This window comes from Nyctibius grandis, chromosome 11, assembly GCF_013368605.1.
Source record: "Nyctibius grandis isolate bNycGra1 chromosome 11, bNycGra1.pri, whole genome shotgun sequence".
Taxonomy (NCBI): domain Eukaryota; kingdom Metazoa; phylum Chordata; class Aves; order Nyctibiiformes; family Nyctibiidae; genus Nyctibius; species Nyctibius grandis.
In genome coordinates, this window is record NC_090668.1 from 15,745,480 (window position 1) to 15,768,903 (window position 23,424).

The 23,424-nt window shown below is 46.7% G+C and overlaps 1 protein-coding gene across 1 annotated transcript in view; it reads right to left on the bottom strand.

Annotated features, from left to right (window-relative positions):
- The window catches only part of SHC4 (SHC adaptor protein 4), a 30,343-nt gene extending 6,919 nt beyond the window's left edge, over positions 1–23,424 (bottom strand). The window contains exons 1-7 of the mRNA XM_068410504.1: positions 22,846–23,424; positions 14,607–14,677; positions 7,530–7,593; positions 6,513–6,632; positions 4,812–4,865; positions 1,584–1,635; positions 1,153–1,279 (exon numbers count right to left, since the gene is read on the bottom strand). Coding sequence (XP_068266605.1) covers positions 1,153–1,279; positions 1,584–1,635; positions 4,812–4,865; positions 6,513–6,632; positions 7,530–7,593; positions 14,607–14,677; positions 22,846–23,424 — 1,067 coding nt within the window. The remainder of the gene's footprint in view (positions 1–1,152; positions 1,280–1,583; positions 1,636–4,811; positions 4,866–6,512; positions 6,633–7,529; positions 7,594–14,606; positions 14,678–22,845) is intronic.

Consider the following 23,424-nt stretch of genomic DNA (forward strand, 5'->3'; position numbering starts at 1 on the left):
GTTTATGTGATAAAACCAGTTCTGCTGCATCACGTCAGGCACCTTACCAGTGACACCGCCTGCGCAGCAACTCCCGGTGCTAAGGACACAGTTAAGTGGTGTTATGGCTTTACCTGCTAGTGGCAGGTAGCAAACAGTCAAATTTGGTGTTAAGAGTAGAAAAAAGAGTGAGAAAAATAGACATGGCTAATCTGTGAGGAGAGCCATGAATCAGAGCAAGAATTTTGTCCCCAGTGCAATGGAAAAAGGGTAATTGAAATGGGGAATTGTAGTCCAGAATTAATCTAGGCCCTATATTTTGAGCAATGTGCAGAGGACAGAGCTTCATACTGTAAAATGCCAAGCTGGGGCTGTGTTTATTTCAGTACACGAGGCTGTATGTAAGTCACGCCAGGTGGAATCTGAGGCCGCTGCCAGGACATGAGCAGAACAGCAGAAAGGTGAATTACAATGGCTTTTTTCCCCATCACACACTTTCCACAGCTTAAACTTGGCATGTGTCAGAACGGAGCTCAGAGTGTGTGTGTGTGCGCGCACGTGCAGTTTTTATAGAGCTGAACTTACTTGGGCAGAGTAATTTGAACACTTGTTCAACTTACTTGCATGACTTTAGATAAGGCTGTTATAGTTATGGAGCAATACAGCTCAATTCTGTGTTATGCACCTTGTACAAACGTCACAGAAATCATAGAATACCGGTTGGAAGGGACCTCAAGGATCAACTGGTCCAACCTTTCTTGGCAAAAAGCACAGTCTAGACAAGATGGCCCAGCACCCTGTCCAGCTGATCACTTATGAAGATACTAAACAGTGCCAGGCCCAATACCGATCCCTGGGGGACCCCACTTGTGACAGGTTGCCAGTTTCAAAAGGAGCTATTTACCACCACCCTCTAGGTGCAGCCAGTTCCCCACCCACCGCACAGACCACTTGTCTAGACCATAACGCAATGGAATCATCAATGGATCTTACTGGAATAAGCTAATTTTAGTCTATTATACTCTGTACATACAGCATACATTCCAATTAGCATATGTCCAGAAAGCATATCCAAAGCATCTTATTTATGGATCACTCTTTGGAGTATATTGTTTTCCTGAAAAGTACTAAAGAGAAGGAAACTGCCAGTTAAGTGACTGAAAATCTACTGACCTTTCATTAGATGTAACCAGGCTAGATGGGTTCTTCAGGTACTGTTTGAACCGGAGCTCAAAAGCCTGCCCTATGGTGTTTATTACCTCCTGTGCCATCCCATTGGGACATTCCAATATGTGGCATGCTGCAAAGAGACACCTTACTTTAAAAAAGCACTTCATACAGAAAACAGAGACACAAGCTGTATTGCTTATGGCAGAAAAGATGGGCATGAAATCGTGCATCTAGATAGCTTTAGGACATTATACAGACTGAGATTTTTGATGTGTTAAGGAAATTGCTCTAGGTATTTTTTAATCATAGTAGATAACCATTCTATGATATAATAAATAATATAAACTATATTTTATATAACAATATATAAACAATATTATATTATATAAGCAATAATATAAACACGTATAACAATCTGAAAATTGTTTCCATACCTCTCTGATTAACAGGATCTTTTGCTACGTATGCAACATAGTCTGTTGTATCCTATAGGAAAGAAGACAACAAATGTCTTTAAAATTGTCATTATGAACAACCCTACCACCATAGCAAAGCAACTGAGTATAGAGACATATTTTTAGCTTTAAAAAGCGTGCTTCTTTCAGGGAAGGCAACCAGAGGTGCTAGCAAAGTAGGCTAAGGGAAAGATCTGTGACACACTGGTGGCTGTCAACACAGTAATTGTCCTGGAATCTTTTTCTTGTAATAAATGCTCTAGACCATTTGGCATGCTTTGGGTCTTCAGGAAACTCTGTTTTCAATTCCAAACTCTGCAACAGGAGTAGAAACAACAACTGATGCCTCATCAGCAGGCAATGCTGCTCTCTTCCGCTGCTCCTGCGGAGCTCAAAGCCTCCCCTGCGTAATGCATTAGGGCTGCGTGACTGCCAGTCACAGCTTTTAGCTGGGACAGTCCTTATCAGTATCAATGGAAGATAAAATAGTGCTAAAATACTGCAAAGGGCAAGTCAGAATATTCCCAATTTGTAGCATGAAGATTGAGTTTCGAAGGCATCTTAGAGAAAAGTTGATCTTTAAAACAATGCAGAATACAATAGGTATCTGATATCAGTCGCTGCTGCCTGATTTTAGTCCAGCTGCGATCAGGTTAAATTAGTCTGGACCTCAAGGCTGCTGCTGAGATCAGACAACCTCAGTATTATCAGTTGTCTGTTTCAGATTCTCTTTCCAGCCAACACTGAAATAATCCTCACTTTTTCTAGTGAAATTAAAAAGGGAACTGGAATAGAAGAATTAACATTTCTAGCCATACTGCAAAAGCAAAAAGTCGCTTGATAATTCAGTGTTATAGTAAAAATGGTGAGGTAATGAATAACATTCTTTTAATTATTAAAGATGCATTTTGTTATTTTGGATCTTTAAGACGGGACGGGGAAAATGCAATTCGCAGCTTAAAGGCATGGCTCTCTTGAGGGAAGCTGCAATCAGCTGGCAGGAAACAAGGCCCCCCATTTGCAATATGCACAAGAACAATCATTTAATAATTCACAATGAACGACACGAGAGGCAGGTCTTGGGGCCAGCAGAACTTGTCCTAGATAATTTTTTAAAAAAATCTCCAAAGTTAATATCATTAAAACAAAGTTAAATATTTCTTATGCATTTAGTGAACTCAATTTCCTTCCTTTTCCTTTCAGGTTTTTCTTAAAGTTCGTAAAAATTTTAGCATACACTTTTAAAATAATTAGATCTAGAGAGCAACTAGAAACTAAAGTAACCGGAGCAGTATATGCTATTTATATCTTTGTAATGTTTATGTACATGCATGGATGACTTTGCTTTAAAATAAAGCCAGAATAGGCTTTATTCTGGGCAGAATATTGCTACTCCTTAACAGTGCAGAGCAACACTGAACTGCAACTTAGACCCTGGACGTGGGGGCAGATGGAGAGACATGTCCTGTGGAAACTATCTCCCCTTTTAAATGTAAAGGGAATTTTGGAAAAATTACCTGAACAAGCCACCAAAATTGCCCCTTATGTGAAGTGTCACTAGATTTACAGCTACCACCACTGAGCAAGACCTCCACTTTACACATTCTCACAGTAAGAGAAGTGTCACCAGCTGCACCACCAAGCCCATTTCCGCAAGCACATCTGTGCAAGCGCTTCTCTTGGTGGTCCTTGCCATTAAGCACCCACCAAACCCTGCCCTGTGTAGCCTGTGAATCTGATGGGATCACTGCACAAGACCAATGCAGTATAATAATATTAAAACAAAAAAATAAAAAAACAAAACAACTAAAAAACGTAAAACAAGCCCTGGAGAATTACCCATCCAACCTGCTCAGCAGAGATCTGAAAATACATCCTGACTTTCAAAAACAGGAAAATGTTACATAAAGACAAGCTAGACAGCCAGCATCTAGCACATGGTGCATACTCAGTAACAAGTCAGCTTTGAGGACATATTTAAATTAACTATCAAGAAAACTGGAATTAGGAAATGAGAGCTTTGCAATGCTCAGCACAACAGCGTACCAGCTCTGGAGCTGCCTGGAAATCCACACCAAGAAGGGTCTGCAAAGCCCAGGGACTGTATTGTACAGTGTGGCGTACTAGGATAGCACAGGCACCTAGAGGTGAAATTTGGACTTCTTAGACTCTCAAAATGCCTTAATCATTAAATGGGATCTTTAAGGATCTTTAAGGCACCAGGCCTGTGCTGTGCCTCCCTCCAGCTCCAGTTCTCAGGCAGCTCGGGCAGCATCTTTGAGCAGAGCAGCTGGGCTCCTTCCATCACCCACATGGGCCTCCAGAGAAGATCCGTCAGCCACATTGGGAGGGTTCCCAGCTATTTTCCCTTGCCTGCTCCTAAATCCAAAGAGGCAGATCTGTCATTTTCCAGTCAAAGCTGGATCTGGCTTCCACCCCAGTGTTATCAAGAGCATGACCCAGAGCCTTCTGGTTTCCCTGTTTTGTAACACAAGAACAGGGAGACATTTAAGAAAACTGAAGGGCAGAAAATTCAAAACTGATTTAAAAAAAATACTGTTTTCCTAACACACAGAGTGTGAAATTCAGAACGCTGGCAGGGCTGGGCTTGCTTAGATTCAAAGAGGCAATAGGACATATTTGTGGATGACAAATTCCCTGCTTACAATCATTGCGATAAAGAGTTTGGAAGAGGATAGAAAAACTCTTGCATGACATCAATGAGTTCATGATTATTATACTAGGAGAAAAACCCTAATCTGCAGGAAAAAGAAGGTTATGCCATGTCTGTATTAGAGGAGCTTTGCTTGACTCAAAATTCATCTAAAATTTAGAGGTGCTGGTGCTGACTGCTTTTGTGACAGGTATTGGATTACAGGGACCACAGAACTGATGCAATTCCTATGTTCATGTGTTCTTATTTTTAGGTCCTCAAGTCTAGGGGCTTTGGAGTCAACTGAGGCTCATTGATGGAGAAATGGGAAAGGTAACTGTACAGATCTATCAAAGATCCACTGAGTCTCTTATTCCAAGTCTCCTTTCCAGTCTCAGTCCTTCAGTTTTCTTGTATTACTGGTCATGATCCAGAAGCGCCATTAGTTAGTGCTTGTGGATAGGAAGGGAAGAAGCAACATATTTGCAGGTACTTTTATTCTCATAATAATTTCATTATACCTGCGGAAGTATATCTTATCAATCAATACTTACTGGGTCACCTCCAGAAGCAAATGAGATGGACTGCATGTGATGGTTGGCAATAATCTGAAAAGCATGACAAACTAGTTAAACATGCTCCTGTGCCACACATTTAGAAAACAGCAGAGCATATATATTTATAGAGCAAGCAATTAAGTTCATGACAACCCAATCCGTTAATACATGCACATACCATTTGTGAAGGAAGGAGATAAAAATAGAAATATTTTTGAGACCACTTATTCACGTTTAGTAATGTCTGGATCCCTGAGTAATCCTCCTTAAAGGGTTTTCAGAATTAATTCAACCACCAACTTCTAACCTGGTCAGTATGAAGCTAAATGAGACTTTGAAAGGGGGATAACTGGAGACACTGGATGCATTTACAAAGTCTTGAGAAATGAATTAATTTTAATTTATTTAAATGCATGGTGTATACAATCGTAGCATTTTTATGAACAGGCCCCACTCTGATCATATTCTCCCTCAGCACTAGCACCGAACTGTTACCTGGTAGAGATTTACCTAGCCAAATCAACCATCAACTTTTCATGACTTCAAACACTACCTCATTTCTGGAGACAAACTGTTCTTTATTATAAAATGAAGTGCAACAGATTATGCAGGTGAGAACACAACGAAACATGGTGACAGTGCAAGAATAGAATAAACGGTATTTTTCCATTAGCAAAGTTCTAGTCATGAAAGACCTAGAAAGAATTTCAAGAGAGTCCCCTCCACACCTGTGTGTGCAGTGACAGGGCACATTAGTGTGTTTGGAAAGAGATCTGCCCAGCCGGCTTTTAGTCCTGTTACAAACAGGAACGGGTTAAAAGGACCATACTTTACCTGCCAACCCCCAGAGTTTCACCTGGTGTAGGGAAGCCCTTTGCTGCTGTACCCGAAACGAAGGGAAACCTGGTGCCATAGACGCTTCCTAGCACAGAGTTCCAAGGGACAGGAGACCTCTGTGCTCTGGTGAAACCCCAAGAGCCGCCTGACACTCAGCACGGCATCACCTCAGTGCAGTGATTCCTCAGAGCCAGTGAGCCAAAACCACCTCCCTGATGTTCCCCTGCTCCAGCTTGGAGCCAAACCCACTGCTGGCCTTGGGTGAGATCATGCTAGGAGCTGAAGCCAACAGCTGACGGAGGAATTAGGTGGGCAGGACAAAGCTCCTCATCACATCTGCCAAGAAGGGAGCACACCCCAGTTCCAGGGCAGATCCAGGCTCTTGGGAATGTATCTCGATGGAGCCCAGAGACTTTGCATAGTATAACTGATTATGCACATATATTACCCAGCTGTAAAATAGCTTTGAATGACCCCAAAGCCAAGCTCCGACTCATTATTCACTTCAATTTTTTTTCCCTAGGACTTGTCAGAAACTCCAGTCAGGACTAGTGCCTTATTTATTAGGCACTGTACAGGCAGAGACACACACAGAGAAACAGTGTGCCAAGTGCTTAAGGATCCCTCCACGTGGAACACACCATGATAAACAAAAAGGGCCTGCGCTGCATGTCCAATTCCTCCAAAGTCCTCTCATTTTTAAATCCAGAGGCATCATGTAATTCAGCTTTACCAGGCATGCAAAAGAAGACCAAAGGGGGCTGCTTTCCCTTCGAAGCACCCAGCCTTTCCTTCAGAAGCCACAAAAGGAGGAGAATACAGTAGCATGGAGAAAAAGACACTGACTTATATGTATCCTACCTGCTGCGTGTCAACATTAATCAAAGTAAGGCTGCTCGTTGAAATGGTCAGCTTTATGTTCATGCCAGAAAACTGAAGGTTACTTTTGCCAAGTACAGAAGACAGAAACTTCACTGGAGGCTTTGAACAAAGCAACAAAAGAAAAAGGCTGTCAGCTGAGTCTGTTAGGGGCAGAAACATATCAAAGTCAAGTAGATTTTATGATATCTTATTGAGAATTTCAATGGAGCGAGGATAATGGCTTCATCAAATGCAAACAGATCTTCTAACAAATATCAGCTTTAAATACAATACTTGTAGGCATGGTTTTTATGTCAATAATGGGAAAAAAGTTTTAAAGCAAAATCCCACTGAGCTAAATGTTATAGCTAACTCAGTAATTCAGAATGTGCAATTTTCCTGCTGAACTCTGCTTCGTTTCCTAGAGATGAAGAGTTTCTGGGTAAATCAAGAAATTCTCTCATGTATTCATTTTTCAGGAGCATGTTCATTCCTCCCGAGCCCCACAGTTATAGATGGAAATCAGTAACTTCCACTGGGAACAACCCAATAGCAGCCACTGACCTTGCCCCTCACTGCATCCCAGTTATTAAATAAGTGATCAGCGCATTAATCACTGACATTTTAGTTGTGTTCAATTTTTTATATATATAAATAACAATCAGGTAATCCTCCAGTGAATGAGCTCCCTTTTGCTATCAAAAAAAAAAAAACCCCACCTCCAATATTTTACCAGCCAGAACCTAAAACTTGTAAAGCATTGAGCACTGCAAAGGCTGGTAGGAGCAAGAATTCTGGGCAAAGCATTAATCCTGAAGAAAGTAAGGTAGGGCATTGCCTCAGCCCCAAACCGAGCAGGCTAAACACCCTGCTACAAGCGCTGTCATGTTATACGGAGTTCAGATGGATTAACGTGCACTAACTCCAGCGTGGACTGAAGCCTGTTAAAAGAATCATGTATCCAGCTTATCAAAAGCTGATATAGAAAATTAATTGTTCAGCTATAACAGTATTTACCTTCCGCTTTTTTATAGCTCCATTTGTACCTGACACAGCTTCACGCAGTCGGCTTATCGCTTCCCTGCAAGTAGAAAAACACAGCACAAACTGTTGGATCATTTCACATACACCATCTGTAACAGGGCCAGCACCCTGTGATTTATTGTTATCGTCCCACTTCCAAACACTTAAATCTTCTGGAAGGTCTTTCACAGTGGTTTTTCTTTCTTCTTTCCTCCCACTGGTAAAAAAAAAAAACAAATCTATTTAACAAAATACAATGATCCACCAGCCTGGTTTGGGTTATTTTTCTTCATAAAGCACATCAGTTTCACCTAACGAAAATTTGTGGGTTTTTTTTTAAAAAAAACCCATCAACTAACCACTAGAAACTCAAACAACCTAATGCTTTCAAATCCTGTTTCTCAGTATGGTTGATAGGTCTCTTGCTTACGCCTCCTTATTTAGAGCAGCAGGGGCGTGCTAAGTGAGCCCAGCTGGGTGCCCTGACTACCTTTCTGGTGTTTGGGGTTTCTCTGGTTTTTAAAAGAAAAGGAAGGGGGAAAAGGAGGTGTAATGAGCTCCTGTTCTTTTTCAAATCTGAGGTCTCAGTTCATATCTTTCCATCTCTGGCAGGTATGTCCCAAACTAGACATCCTTTCCAGCCACCCACTATTCTCTACAGGCACCTCAGTTAGGGGAGCAGAAGGGTAAGGTATAAAGTACTCAACAGTGTTTATTGGTCTATATCAAAGACAGCTAAATTACACACTTAATATAACAGTGGCGTGCTGCACCTATTTTCCACACTTGAACAAAGAAAATTCTGATATATACTCTGGCAGGCAACTGGGTTGGACATACGGTGGAGCACTTGGGTTAGCACAGCAGCTCGAAAAAAACCCTTTTGCCTGCAGTTGCAGGCCTTCCCTGACTGATCCTTAGTGCTTCGAAGTCAATGGGAAAATGGTGACTTACTGGGCTGGGATGTGCTTAGCAAGTTTCCTTAACCTCGCTTGGACATCCTGGTCCGAGCTGCAGCCCCCGACCTCCCCAGCTGCCCTGGCCCTCTGCCACAGAGCGGCCAAGGTGAGCTGCACCACCGGCCCCTGGTCACCCTCTCGGGCTTTGGTTCCCATATTGGGTGATTTTATTTTGAGGCTGTAGCCTCAGCCTTTCTCTCACGGTTGAATTCAGACTTGGGCTTTCAAGGGTTGAGATTTTGTTTTGTTCTTAAGGGAAAGGGAATTAGTTTGTTTAATTATTTGTTTATGTTATTGGATTATTATCCAAAGAGCTAATTAGGAAACGAGCTAGTTAGGAAAGTTTGTCTGTTTTCAGATCCTGGCACATGTGTGGGAGGAACACACCACCGGGCTTCATTTCCTGAGAAAGTTTTGGTTCAGAAAGGCTAAAAACTATCAGGGGACCACACAACAGTGAGAGGCTCCAGCCAGATATGGCCTACGAAGCAGAGGCGCCCTGGTGAGGAGCATGGTCCCCCCCAGGACCCTGCGTCGTGCCCAGGGAGCAGATCAGATTGCACATAAAGCCAGCACAGCGCCAGTGAACAGCAGCATTGCTGCTGCCTCCTGCTCAGTGCCCCACGGACGCTGCTACGCTGATGGGCTACATGCTTAAAGCACTGAAGATCAGTGATGCCACATCGAGTATTCCTGTCAGAGAACATCCTGAGAAATTCAACCTGGAGACTGTCAAATGAATGGAGACCTCACCCATGGCAAAATAATAAAAATTACCATGTTCTGAGTGAAAACAGCAGGGAAGAAGAGAAGCCTCATCATGAGCTACACAAGATGGGTCAGAAACACAGCCTTTTAAACACTGCCTTTTTGTAGCCTTTTAAAGCAAAGCACTTCCCCCCTACACAGATGAAAATACGCGTTTGAAGCAATTCACAGAATCACAGAATCACAGATTCTGATATCCTCTTGTTTAGCTCCTGTCTTATTTAGGTGTTACCAGTAGAAAGGCCAAAACTAAAAAAAAAAAATAAATGGGAGAGGCATCCTACAGGATGATCTTGCAAATTCCAACAATCAGCTTGGAAAATGAGAGCTCATCTTCTCATTCAATATTAAAGGAAATTAAAATCAGAGCCAAGACATTAAGGCTATCTGGAGCCTTCAAGTCTAGCTCTACCTAGAAAGAAAACCAGATACAGAACAAATTGGAGAAACAGGAAAGTCGCCTATTTTGGTGACAAACGAGTTCTCGCACACTTCAGGCAGCCCATGGGGAATAAGGAGTTGTAGGCAAAGTTGCCAGCAACAGACCCCACTCTCGCACAAGCCAGTGTGGTGACAGCCCACTTCACCATGCTCAGAAGCACTTATCCAGCAAACGGGAACCAAAAAGTAGACAAATCATTTCTACTTAAGAGTTTCTGTTACCTCTCTTTGGTAGGGGAAATCATCTTCTCACAGACATTTCTTGCTACCTGTCTCTGGGTGGTTTTCCAGATGATCTAACAAACCTTCTAAAATATCATTTCAAAGATGTGAAAAGCAGCAGTTTGGTAACACTTTGCTGTACAACTGAACACTTCTAACCTTCAGTCATTTCCATGGGGCAGGCAGAAAATAAGCTCTGGATATATCCACAATAAACTGAAATAGGATTTACTGTATGTGTGCTTTCTTCCTGGGAATCTGCCATTAATTCATTTCTTTACAGCCACTCATTTTCAGTGAGTGCAAACGCTCCGGCAAGTCTCTGCTTTCAGATCTGCCAGACAGCATATACCTGTGCATAGCTCACGTAATCGCCTTGTTCCTGGATGAATGTGCAACCTTATGGGTTCTGGCATTTCCCCATCCGTTTGATATCTTCCAAATTTGAGGCAGTAGCAGAAAATGTGGCCTTGTTATTCCCGTCATGTTTCTGCTTTTTTCTTTCTCTCCTCCTTGTCATTCATCCCAAAGCAAAACACTTCGGGTTGCTTTTTTTTTTTTTTTTCCTTTTAAATCACCCTGAATGAGATAACTCCACTCGCGTACTCTGCAGCAGCTCTTCTTGACCCTGGGAGCCACAGAAGGAAATTGGGAAAGCTGTGAGGAATTTAAATTGTTCTTGTAGTTTAAGGCAAAGAAAATCTTGCTCCTTAACTCCTCGGGCATCTTCTGCCATTTGAAGCGTCCATCGGTCTGGCAGTGCCCACATGATTGCATAAACTGATCGTTGCTTCATTGACAGAGTTTTCACTTTCCATAGTGAATGGAAGAGATTTGAGTCAGTTCTTTTCGCCATCCTGAACAATATTACTCTGAAGCCCTTTGGTCCCCTGGGCTGTCACCAGCAGCAGACTTGCCGCAGAGGCAGAGGTCCCACTCCTGGCCCCAGCAGATGCCCATCCATTGCAGGGGGAGTTTCCTGGGGTTACTCTGCTGGGCACAGCTCAGTGAGGATCAAGGCTCGCACAGTTCCCTGGGGGCACCTCTGTGGGATCCAAGAAGTGGGATGGGGATGGGGAAGCAGAGCCATTCCTCTTCGACCGGGACACCGAGGCTTCTGAGCACACTGCTGTAGGCAGCCCCCCACTTTCTGGGCTGGGACACACTGAACCAGGACAGTGGCACAATCCCTACGCGGCTGACTGCTGCGGGAGCTGGTGGCACAGGGAATTTTTGGTTGCTCCCCAAAAAGCCTGGTGCAGCCCCCCAGCCCCACGGGGCACTGCTCCCTCTGCCCGCTGGGTTAGCAGCCAGCCACCCAGCTGGGCTGCGGCCACTTAGCGAGGGCTCAGCAAGCTCTGGGGCAGGAGAGAGTGACATGGACAGCCCCATTTTTGGCATCCGTAAGCCTTTAGATCAGCTCAGCTGTACAGTCTACAGGTTTTCTCTGGGTCTGAGCCTCTGGAGCGAAACCCACAGCAGACGCTCCTCCCCGCTCCTCCAAGAGCATGAGGGAGAGCGCGGCGCTGGCAGTAACAGTGAGCCGCTTTGTTTATTGTTCCCCCAAATGAGAGTAAAAGAAGAGAGATGGGCTGATGTAAGCAAGTAAGCATGCTGTTGAAGATTTGCTTTTAAGCATCTAGGGCTCTGCCTACACTATCTAACAGAAAGGGATTGTGCGTCTCAACAAAGTTGAAATTAATCTTCCGAACAAAGTCAGCCTTCTTCCACCAGCCCTCCCCAGCAGCACATTTCAGACACCCTTCACTTGCAACTTAATGCCCCAATCTGAGCTACACAATCCCTTTTCCCAGAAATTCCCAAATATAATTACTAATAATAAGCTTGATTTAACAGAAGTGGGAAATGTGTAAGAGGAAAAAAGCTGAAGGGCTGGACAAGGGAAGTGTGTCAGGGTCTGGCAAAGGCAAGACCTGCCACAGCACAAGGCCGACAGCCTCCACATGTGCCGAGAACATCAAGCACAGCACGTCTATGGGTGACCATTCGAAAAACACAAAGGCTCTCAAGCAGAGGAACCTGTTACCCTTATTGTTGTTTCTTGGCGTTACTCTTGTCATCCACACGGAGTTTGGAATCACAAATTTCTGCAGACTGGGAGGGATGTTATAAGAGTGTGTGAGTCGGGTCACAGGCAGGCATGGCGGAGAGATGGAAGAGAAAACTGCTGCAGCTAAATCTCCTCTGCCAGCCTTCTCACCGCACAGCCGCCGAGGGCCAAGGGCAGAGAGCACCTCAGTGCCTGGCCCTTCCCGTGCTACGCCGCGGTCACTCAGCCTGATGGCCATACGGCATCTTTGCACCCCATGGTCGTTCACAGCACTGGAGAGGCCACTTTCTGTCCTCCGCAATCCTGTGCTTGGTAAGTGACTGAAAATGCAAGTCCAGCAAGAAACTAGAAAATAAAACCTCCATGCTCATCTCTTATGACTCCTCACGGCACTTTGGCAAACATGAGTTTGTTGATCTTTCCAACATTCATGTGAGATAGGTAAATAATATCTCTAATTTTAGAGATCAGGAGACTAAGAATGCAAATACACATAAAGCAAGGCAGGAAGCAGACATAATTAGAGACCCTTTCTACATCACTTTAAAACAGAAGATGCCTCTTTGTTTAGTGAAATGCCATCAGAGTAAAAATATTTTTTACCCCCAGTACAAAAAGAGACATAATTAAAATGGGATCATTTCCAATAACTCCTTGGTTGGTGCATTGTGCATGCTGCCTATAAACTTACTCCCCTGGGAGAACAACAGGGGAATAATCAATGTTATCTTCGCTCCAGTTAGCTTGTAATCGATTGAACTTTAAAGTTTGCATGCATGAGCTCAGCACTTCAGCATTTGGTTGGCAAACAGTTTGAATTTCTCATGCACAAAAGAGCCTGTTAAGGTCAGTAGTGGCATTTTTTTTTAGGTGATGGAAATATTTCCATTGTTAAGTTTTCGCATAGCTCTGGTCAACAAAACCTTACTATTTGTGCCAAATTTAAGCTGGCAAGCTCTTGTCACACAGTAATTCATGTTCGTTATTTTCCAGACAAACCATCCACATCTCTGTTTTTAAGTGTAGCAGCGTACATACTGCATGTCTTGCAAACGGGAGATAACCTCGCTCTTTGGCCCAGGCTGTTGAAGAAGACGGTGTCTTGGTCTGAACACGCCGGGCTGACTGCTGTGGGCTGTGTCCTACATGGCTCTTTTTGATCAGTAAATGACTAGGCTGAGGGAAGTATATTTGCATCTCAGGCAGTTCTTCACATACACATGCAGGAACTGGGTGAGTGTGTGCTTATGCTGATTGTAAATGTCAACAACCGCTGATTTTGAATATAAAACAAATCGGGCAGCTTTCAAGTGTGGTATATAGGCATCTAAGGACTCAAGTTTTTCATTTTTTTTCCTTTTAGCTGCTAAGTCTGGGAGCTAATAGGTAGAAATGTAACACTTATCTCTTCACGTTCCTTTTTTTTCCTCCAAAAGAGCATCTGTATATCATCCACCAGCAGGAAGGAAGAGTTGGGCAAGCACAGGAAGCCTCAACCACACTCCTGGCATCCTTAGCATGAGCCATGCCAGAAAAATAGCTGAGGGGAGGAGGTAGCATGTCTAAGGCTGGGTCAAATACTCTGCACCCAGCCACCCCTCCAAGAAGTCTTTGGAGATGCTGGGCTGCTGGGTGGCTGCTGGGGCTGCCTGGTGGAGCAGTAGCCCTGGCTGCTGGACCACAAGTGCGTCTCAGCAGCGTGCAGCGCTCTGAGCTGGAAAGAGGGTGCTTGTTTCGAAAACTCAAACAATCCTGCACTGACAGACTTACAAGAATAAAGGTAAAAATAAAACTGGGCTGTTCTGTTCCTGACGGGTCATTTCAACAACAGGTGCATATATTAATGATCCACACCCAGCGACGGGCAGCAATCTACAACAGAAGGTGCGAGCTTTTCAAAAGACCACAAAATATTTCACGTTTAAACCACATTCAGTTGTATTTGAGACTGAAATATTAATGTTTTTCTGATTTGCAGCCTGGAAACTTAGACCTGGAGTACAGTTGGAAATGGCTGTGTTTCGACATGTTTTCCTTGTGACTCTGCTTACGGCTGAGCCTGACCTTGGTGCAGATGGGGCCAAGCGATGTCACCCATATGATAAAAATTCATTAGATGACCTTACTAGATTGAAAGACCAATAGCACTTTCTGCGTCAGGTGTGAAGCAGCGTGGCAGAGGGGCCTGTGAGCATCCAGCCTCGCCACCTTGGCCACCCGCAGCCACAGCAGCACCCGGAGGTTTACCCCGTGCCTTGGGCGAGCGGTGCGGGCAGCGCTGAGCCTGCGTGTGTGGCGCCGCTGCTGCCCGTACCCAGCTAGCTGGGGATGTCTGTACCGTGCAGCAACTACAGGGGGAGGCTCTCTACATCCAGAACAAGAACTGGGAGAGAAATCAGGTCTGTGGCTGAAACAATTCATTTTCCAATGCAAATAGCCTATTGTAATGATCAAATAATTCAAATCATCGTTTGTGAAAAAAAACAAAACAAAACATGCAAACTCCTATTCAAAATTATCTCAGAGCCTGGCACCCACCTTTGGCTTTATGCAGAAATTAGCACTCGGGCTTTTCATTCTTGGGCTGAATTTCAGTTTGATACCACCTACCTGGTGACTTGTGTTCGCATGCCGAAGTCCAGGGATCTCATTGACTGCAGCACTTCAATACAGCCCATGTACTAGGGAAAACAGAGACAGAGGGAAAGGACTACGTTAATATCTAGCAAACAGGTAAGACGAGGATCACAGAGGGAAGCAAATGTGATTTCAGACCACTAAGTATATGCAGAACCACAGTTTAAACAGAAAAATCAAATCAGCCATTCTAAAGCTGTTTCCTAAATAGATCTTTTACTGAAAAGTGTAGAGAAGAGCAATAAAGATACCAGTGGCTTCAACAACATAGCACAAAAAAAAGGTAAAGCACTCCGGGGACACAAAAATCCAATCATTCCTTTCTTTCCAGTTCTGCTTATTCTCACTGATCAGCCTGTGGCACTGGGAGGAATACAGGAATGTTGGAGGGAAATTCCCCAGGAGCAGGGCGGCTCTGGAAGCCCCACGGGACTGATGCACTCAGAGCCCCCGTGCAGAAGAGCTTAACGTCCCTTCAGAGTAGCTGGAGGCATTACTGGGCATGAGGAAAACCACTGGCTCCATGCTGCTGCACATCTGATGACAAATAACCTCTGCAGAAGATGAAGGAGGTGCTGCTGCACATCTGATGACAAATAACCTCTGCAGAAGATGAAGGAGGTAGAATCGCAATTCCAGCTCATAGCAACAGCTCTTAAGAGCCTGCACTATAAACTGACCTGCTTTAAGTTAGAGGCTGACTCCCACACTTCTGCTGTATGGGGCAGACCTGGGGGCTTTTTCTATATTTGTTTGGGATTTGCATAGGACTAATTTTCAGAAACATCAAGAATGTGATGGCGTGTCACCCCATAGACTCCTCTGATGTTATATACAAACCTATGGAATATTTTCATCTCAATGAATGAGACTAAGTCTATCCACTGAGTTAACCTCTCCCAAAACACATCTTACTAATTCTTTCAGCATTTCTGTTGATATCCATCTCTCTGCTGTTGAAGCACTCTGACATTTCCATTTCACAAGGCTGGCATAGGTCTGGCTCTTTCAGTTTCCATCCCCTCTTCCACAACGAATTCTCCCAGAGGGAAAAGGGCTTTCGAGAGCATCCTGCAGTGCTCACACAGTGCCCATGGGCTGCAGCGACAGCCTGCCTGTGCAGATCTCTCCTGCAGAAAGTCAAAGCCTCTCAGATACAGCAGACAGCCTGGAAATCCCAGGCAGGGACATGCATGCTCTGTCCTCGTCTTCTGAATGGACGGAAGAAGCACTCTCTGTCCAGAGAAAGGTACCATATTTACTTCCTCTGCTCACTTTGCCTGTGAATCCATTTTTCTGCTGGGTCATTCAGAGGAGGTTGGATTTAGGTATCTGTTTCAGCTTCGGAGACTTTCAGAAATGAATGTGTGTTAAAAAGAGAACGTATGTGTGCAGTCAAGCAGGGATTCCACAACAATTGTATTACCCTTATTTTGGTTTCTTTCCAGACAGCAATGTAACCCTTGGGAGAACTCCAGAATTAGGTCAGAGCCCTGGAAGGACATCAATAAGAATCTGAAGGGTTAGCAGAACTGCTTCCCTAATGAACATTTAATGATTTTGTAAAGGACGCTGAGAGCTATCTTACTTGTTAAAGATATTCCTGCTTAACGGGAACAAAGCAAATGTGGAAAATATGTCTAGAGCCTCAGCTCGTAGCACAGCAGAGACCTCTGATCCTTCAGTATAAGGTCAAGCATGCTGTGAGCTGGTTGGCTGCTCCTCCATCCTTGAGAAAAGAAAGATTTAGAGGAGCAGGTGAGTCATATGCTGATAAGTGAGTCCCCATTGCATCCTGAACAGATGCGTGGGAAGCTACTCTAAGCAAAGATGAAAAATCAATATTAGGTTTTTGCATAAGTGACCCTGAGTGAAGCTGAACTTATCAATGATTCACAAAAGGCCTTTTTTTTTTTTTTCTTTAAAAGCCTGAGTAGGGAAGTACATTAACATGGCACCTCACTGCATCTCTCATTTATTTTAGCTGCCGTTGGTTATCTAAACCAGCACAGTTAGTAATGGCTGAACCTTCCCATCTCAGTAGGAGGGTACAGAGAACCAGCAGAGCCCTGGGCAGGCGGACACTGCGGGACTGGGGCAGAGGAGGTTGGGGTCACAGAGCTGGGGAGAAGCCCATGGAGCACATAAAAGGACAATGGAATACCAGAAGCCTGGTAGTCAAGAAAACAAAAGATACTGAGGAAGAAAAAATAATTAACAAAGCTGCTCCCGTTTCCCTGCAAAGGGCTGGGGAGAGCACTGGCACTGGGGGAGCTTCATCTCTCGGTGTTTGAATCCAGAAGGTGATCTGGGGCTGGCTGCTGTTTCCCCGTGCCACGGGGACAGCGGAGCGTTGGAAGGGAGAGAAGGGCGCTCACTGAAGATGCACACATCTTTTCACATCTATTTACAAGAAACGATGTAGAGTGACTGCAAACAGGGTGAGGGACTGTGTGGGAGGAGATGTGAAGGCACTAGGCAGGGCCTGTGTGAATAAGCTTTTCAGGCACCCTCTAATCCAGACCCACGTCTCATTTTATTCCCTGCCATAACGCAGTTAGTGGCTCCTGCTCCAGCCTGAATGACAGCCAGTGATTCACCCACAGGAATGATACAGGGAGCAGCACATGGAGCTCCTAATTAAACAACACAGCTGCAGCCTTGTAATCTTACCTATTAGTTAACAGTCATTAATTCATGCGTAATGCCAAGAGCAGCTCCTACAGACCCCACGGCCAACTAACAAAGAATCCAAGGGACAGGATTTGCTCGCAGAGGCAGTCAGGTAACATGCTGCTGCTCAACAGCCTCTGTCCAAACATATGTGAGACTAGGTTCAAATTCCTTACAAACATAACACAGGTGCCTGGGCAGAAACCCACCACAAGCAGCAGTGCTGTGGGCACATGGGCACAGCAGGGAGCCGACTCCCATGGAAGCATTTCTTTTCCCAGCACTGATTTAACAAGGGGCTTTTTCAAGTGATGGGAAAACTGTTTCTGAGCTTCCCACCACCCTCCTCCCTTGCAGGCAAGGGCTGCCTGGGGTGGGTGCTGCAGGAAGAGGGGCTGCGGCTCTGCCACGCAGGGCAGGCAGCTGCGGAGCAGCAGGAGAGTTTCGCTTTGATTTGCTTGAATAACTCACCTCCAGCTTGCAATGGATCTGTCAGGAAGGGAGACTGGGCAGAAGCAAGCAGCAGCCACTGGCACGTGACAGGACGATGGTGATGGAGTTATAAGGAGACGAGCCTTTGCCTTTTACACCAAGGAAAAATGACTTTTGCCCGTAACAGCTGCAGTGCTGCCCTTCCTGTGGCTGGCTGCTGGGCTCAGGAACATGCTCTCTTGTGTGGCAGCACCTGATTTGAGATCCCCCGCTTTCAGCCCGGCAGGAAGGTGAAGCGCTGGCCTCCCTCCACAGACAACGCCAGGAGCCAGCCAGGGATGCAGGGAAGGAAGAATGCACTGATCACTGCAGTTTTGGTGGGGAAGTTTTCTCAGCCCTTCTTTAGATGCTGTCTGTGGTGGCTTTGGGGGTGAAAAGCCACTGTGTCCACTGGAAAGCAGAGACCACCGTAGCAGCACTGTGTTCCTGTCAGCTCACAGGTTGCACCACGCTGCCGACCAGTCGGCCAGCTTGGCTGCAAATACACAGCAGCGTTTTACCGGGCTGGGGTCGGTACTACATAACGCTGTTAGCAGCCATCAGCCAGGCTGCTAATGAAGAGCATTGGCCTGGCTTTGCACCCTGCAGGACATCCGACCGGCTCGTTCCTCAGCCTGAACCGTGCCAGCTTCCTCCAGCAAACACCAACCCCTTCCAGAGCCTAAAGCGAAGCCAGCACAAAACCTGGGCAGACCAGGCTGGAAAATAGACTGGACACCTTCACCATTAAAGATCATTAAGCACACAAAAAACCCCACTAGTGGTTTGTCAGCACTAGCCTAACCCTCCTCATGTGCTTGCCCTGCTCTCATCTTCCTCCTGGACAGACAGAAAGGCCCTCGGTCTGTCCCACTCCCCCTGCCCCCACGGCACAGCCCTAAGGGGCAGCAAGACAGGGCTTTGTGTGAGGAAGAATGGCTTTTGCTAAATGGAAATTTTCCTGGGAAAGTTTGACCCTTCCATTCATGGGTTTTCAATTTTCAAATACATTTTGAGAAAATCCCAGGGAAAAGTTGTAAATTTTTTTATATATATATACTCACACATATATATACACACACACACAGACACACACATGCACGTATATCTATATATACACAGACACACACAAGCATTTTCTGTTTCTTTTTAGTTTTGTGCTGAAAAGCCCCTTTCCGCAGCACTGTACTCAGGCCAGGGCTCCAACAGAATTGGTTCAAACTGCCCTGTCCCCGTGCTCCCAGCTGTGACAGAGCACATGGCCTAAAAACGTACCAGTTTCTGTTCAGAAGCAATTACCCAGAGAAAAACATCGGCCTGGGAGATGGTGCCGGCTGTGGAGGGGCACAGCACCCCAATCCCCGAGCCCGGCGGAGCAAGCACCACGCCACACCAGCACCCTAGAGCCCCGAGCCCCCAGCTCACGATTCACAGCTGTGGCTCTGAAGCCAAGAGTCACCAGAGCTCATCTCCTTCCCGCGAGAGCCCCGGCTGCGTGTATGCCTCTAGTTATTTATGCCAGGCACTGCAGGGTGCCGAGGCCAGAGCAGCTCTCCAGGTGCGGTGTCGGGGTGCTGCACACCAGAGAAGTGGCTGCAGCCGAAATGCCACAATTATTTCCCTGCCCTGAGCCCAGGAGGGAATGTTCCTCAGGCTCGTCACAGACATAATGAACGCCAGCAGGAGACACGAGTGCTATGGCCATTCTGGGCACCGTGTAGAGTCAACCTCAGCTCCAGATGGGCGGCATTGTGGGAAGGCATGTAATGGGCAGAACGTGAGCAAGGACAAGGTAAAGATCCATCTTGTAAATCCTGAAGCAAACTGTGTACAAAGTGTGTTTTGAAAGATAACAGTGTGGGAATCAGAGCTGTCTGGGCTCCTATTAAAATATGAATATTGGGGCTCTTTGTCATTTGCACGAGCATCGCCGGGGAACAGCTGCTGTTACGGGTCTCAGCTTCCTCACCGGAGCCCAGGTGACACATGGCCGCGACACAGGTGCCCTGTCACCACCAGCCACACGCAGCTGCCTCACAGGGAGGTGTGATGATCCCAGCATTGCCTCTTCTTAAACCAACCCCACAAAGACAATTTCTGCCTCGCTCCAGTCCACAGGGGACAGCTTCTGCCCTAAGGCATTTCATTACTTCACCATGTTATTACCCTTCTAAAATAACTGCAGATCCTCTCCACCTAAGTGCCAAATCCTCTTCAGATTGTGATTAAGCTTTTAAGGCCAAAGATCTCTGGTGGCAGCAGCAGGCCCTGTAACCTAGACCTGACTTTCCTCTTCAAATGGTCTCTGGGGAGATCCCAGCGATCCCGTACCCTAACAAGGCGCAAGAAGCTGCGTGGGGACAGCGGGTGTCTTTCAACAGCATGGAAGGGAGGGCGAGGGCCAGGGCAAGGGGGTAAGGATTGGGAGGATTGGGTAAGGACTGGGGTAAGGATTGGGAGCAGCTCCCACACCTGCCCGGCCCCTCAGCCTCCCGGCCCCGCTTTGCCTCCGGGCGAGACCATCCCACCGCGCCGCTCCCTCCGCACTGCAGCCCTGCGCCCCTGGCTGCTTCCCAGCCAGGCTGAGGCTTCATCACCAGCTCCGGGAGAAGCCTTGTGGTTCCTGAGGAAATGAGCTCCTTGCTCATGCGCTGATGCTGAGGCTCTGAAACCCCCAGGCTGCTTATTTACCGACCTGCTTGTTATTAAAGGGGCTGATTAAAAAAAAAACCACCCAGAGTTTAGCCAGGACACATTTTGGTGCACGTCAGCAATGCTCTTGCAGCTCTCCTGGGGCTGGCTCCTGCAGGCCCACAGCCACGGGAGCAACAGGAGTGGGATGATGCAGGAGAGATGCAGGGAAACATTCCCCCGTTGCATTGGGAGGCTCCTGCCAGTGACCCCCCCCACACTTCAGGGAGATTCCCTGTAAAACAGGGTGACTTCCAGAAAGCCCGGCAGAAAAACCACACTGAAAATACAACCTGGGGAGCAGCAGGAGGGGACAAGCCCTTCCCCGCTTCACACGACCTTTCCATCAAGTCGTTCTCTTTTTTTTTGGCTCTTTCTTCTGCCTTTCTTCCTCGAGTTCTCCCCAGCAGGTGCCACCTCGGTGCCTCTGCTCTCAGCCCTGGGCCACAACAGAAACCCGGGAAAGTCCCCCTGCACTTCATCATCTCCCCCCCGTGCCAGAAACTAAACTCTTCAAGTATGCCTCTGGCATTAGCATTTCAGTATTTGAATCGCTATAGGTATCTCAAAGCCTTAAACACGAGCTCTGCTGCATCGGGCGCTGCTCAAACGGCAGCACCCGAGGGAAGCAGGTGCTGCACGGCGGGTGCTGGGCACCACGCCGCCAGCGCAGGCCCTTCTGCTGGGCTGGCCGAATGCGTGGCGCCCGCAGCTGCAGGGGCCCTTGTGCTGTCACCGTTAAGTCGCACCCAACACGCTCATTAGTCTGTTTTAGCAGCTTGGTGATGTCAAAACATCAACTGCTCACATTAGTATTAGAATTTAAAGAAAAGTAAACATAAAAGGACACGTATCAGCATGATGAAATAGCGCGTCCCCTCCCTCCACCTGCTGCAACCCAGGTGAATGTCCTGGGGCCTCCTGTGGCTCCACTCACAGCGGCAGGTGCCGTGTTGGATCACCATCACCTTTCAGCCAATGTCCCATCAAACCAGCCGTGCCACCACTGCTGGACACCAGGAAGTGTCTCATTCCTGCTTGGGGAAGGGTAAACACGGCTATTTCCCCATGCTGCTGTTCTCCCCTCTGACTTGCCAGCACTCCTCCTGCATTTGGAAAGGGACTGATTGATTGATTTTTCTTGGCCTTGCACCTTTCTTTAGACTTTCCTGCTTGCAAAACATCACACCAGAGACACGAATTTTGCATGGCTGATGGCTTTTTTACTCCTTCTGGCACATTTTGATACCTCCTGTACACCAAACTGAGAGCTTACACACACAACCCCTCTTAGCACCCTGCCTGCAGCCCACCAGGAGGAATAGATGCTGGTTAATAACCCCTTGTACAGCTTGTTCCTGCAGCCCCCCCTTGCATGTCAGGGACAGCATGAGGGCTGTGAGAGCTACAGGAGCCCTTGGCCAGCCCGGCCATTACATGAGTATTTCTGAAGCAGGTTTAGAGTGCTTCCTCTGCCATTTCCCCATGGTCTGCACTGGCTCCCTCCATGCAAGCAGCAGGCAGTGCTTCTGACAGATGAAGCATACGCACTAACATGTGCAGGGTCAGAGGTTTAGAGCATAGAGAACGAAGCAATGGCTAGCAAATGGCAAGGTCTGGCCACAGAAATATAAAGTCCAGAGAGGAAAAGAAAACTGGAAAGCTCCCAAGTGTCACCGGGGTAGAGGGTGCAAAAGCACCGAGCCCAAGAGGCATGGTCTCCTCTCGGCCACTGACAGCTAATTAGAAGACGATACATACCAACCCATCCATGACATGAAAAATACCCAGAAAAGCTATTTCAGGGTGCCTTCTGAAGAAATAGGCAGGGTTTTCTGTACACCATCATTACCAAGAAAATCAGACACAGCCCTATAGCACCAAAGGAGGATGGTGGCTTTTGCATCCTGCCCACTCACCTCCCAGGGCAGGCGGCATGGGGGAAGAGGTGCTCCACGCAGCAGCAGCGGTCCCAGCAGCTCTCCCACACCCTCTGTGACAAATACGTCAGCAGCGTAGGCCAGCGTGCACCTAGTGCCTGGGAGCTGCTCTGCAAGGTATGGGAAGCCCTTTTCATGGGCCCCCTTCTCCCTCCAACATGCCTTTCAGGCCAGAGCAACCCCTGTCTGAATTGCAGCTCAGCTGCACTCCTCAGAGACTCTAGAAAGTATCTTTTGGGAATGGATGTTGTGTTACCTCTGGGAGTGGCTGTGGTCCTTTTAACTCCCTCAGTTCTACACCACAGCCCTATGTACATCAGGACACAGGAAATATAGAGGAGAAGTCTGGCTCCAGAAGCAGGAACACAGAGGTCACCCTGCAGCCACCTGTGTGGTTTGCTTTGTCAGAGAATGGAAACCCTGTGAGAAGTACTCACCCGCACGCTGTAGGTCGTTCCTGGCTCCCCCGCGCTTTCACCGCTCTGCACAAGGCTCCTGTCCTGCCTGCCCGCAGAAGCGGCCTCGTCAGCTCCCCGCACGGCGCAGTCACCCACCAGCTTTGGGGTTAGGGCCAGCTTGTCCAGGTCGGGCTGTGGATAAGATGCCGAGAGGCAGCTGATCTCAGGCGAGGTTGGGCTGCTCGGGATGGTAACGCACTCAGTGAGTTTAATTCTTGGCACCTCTTTCGTTCCCAGACAGAAGCTTTTCAGCCCTGGCAGATTTGACGGGTTGGCAAGTTTAATGTTAGCCATGCGGGGAATCAGCGTGCACAGGGTGGTGCAGGTGTCCTGGGGCCCCAAGGAGACATCTTCTGTCAGTAAATTAGGTGTTGAAGAATGGGAAGAGGAAGGAGAACCTTTGATATTTAAAGGCGTATTTTGCGTACCTTCATCTAGGGATGTTATCGAATCATTCCTGAATCGGCTGTACTTAGCCCTGTGCAGCATTCCTGGATGTCTGAACAACCCTACATATAGGACATGTCCACCGAGGCTCTGCTGGGCACGTTCTCTCAT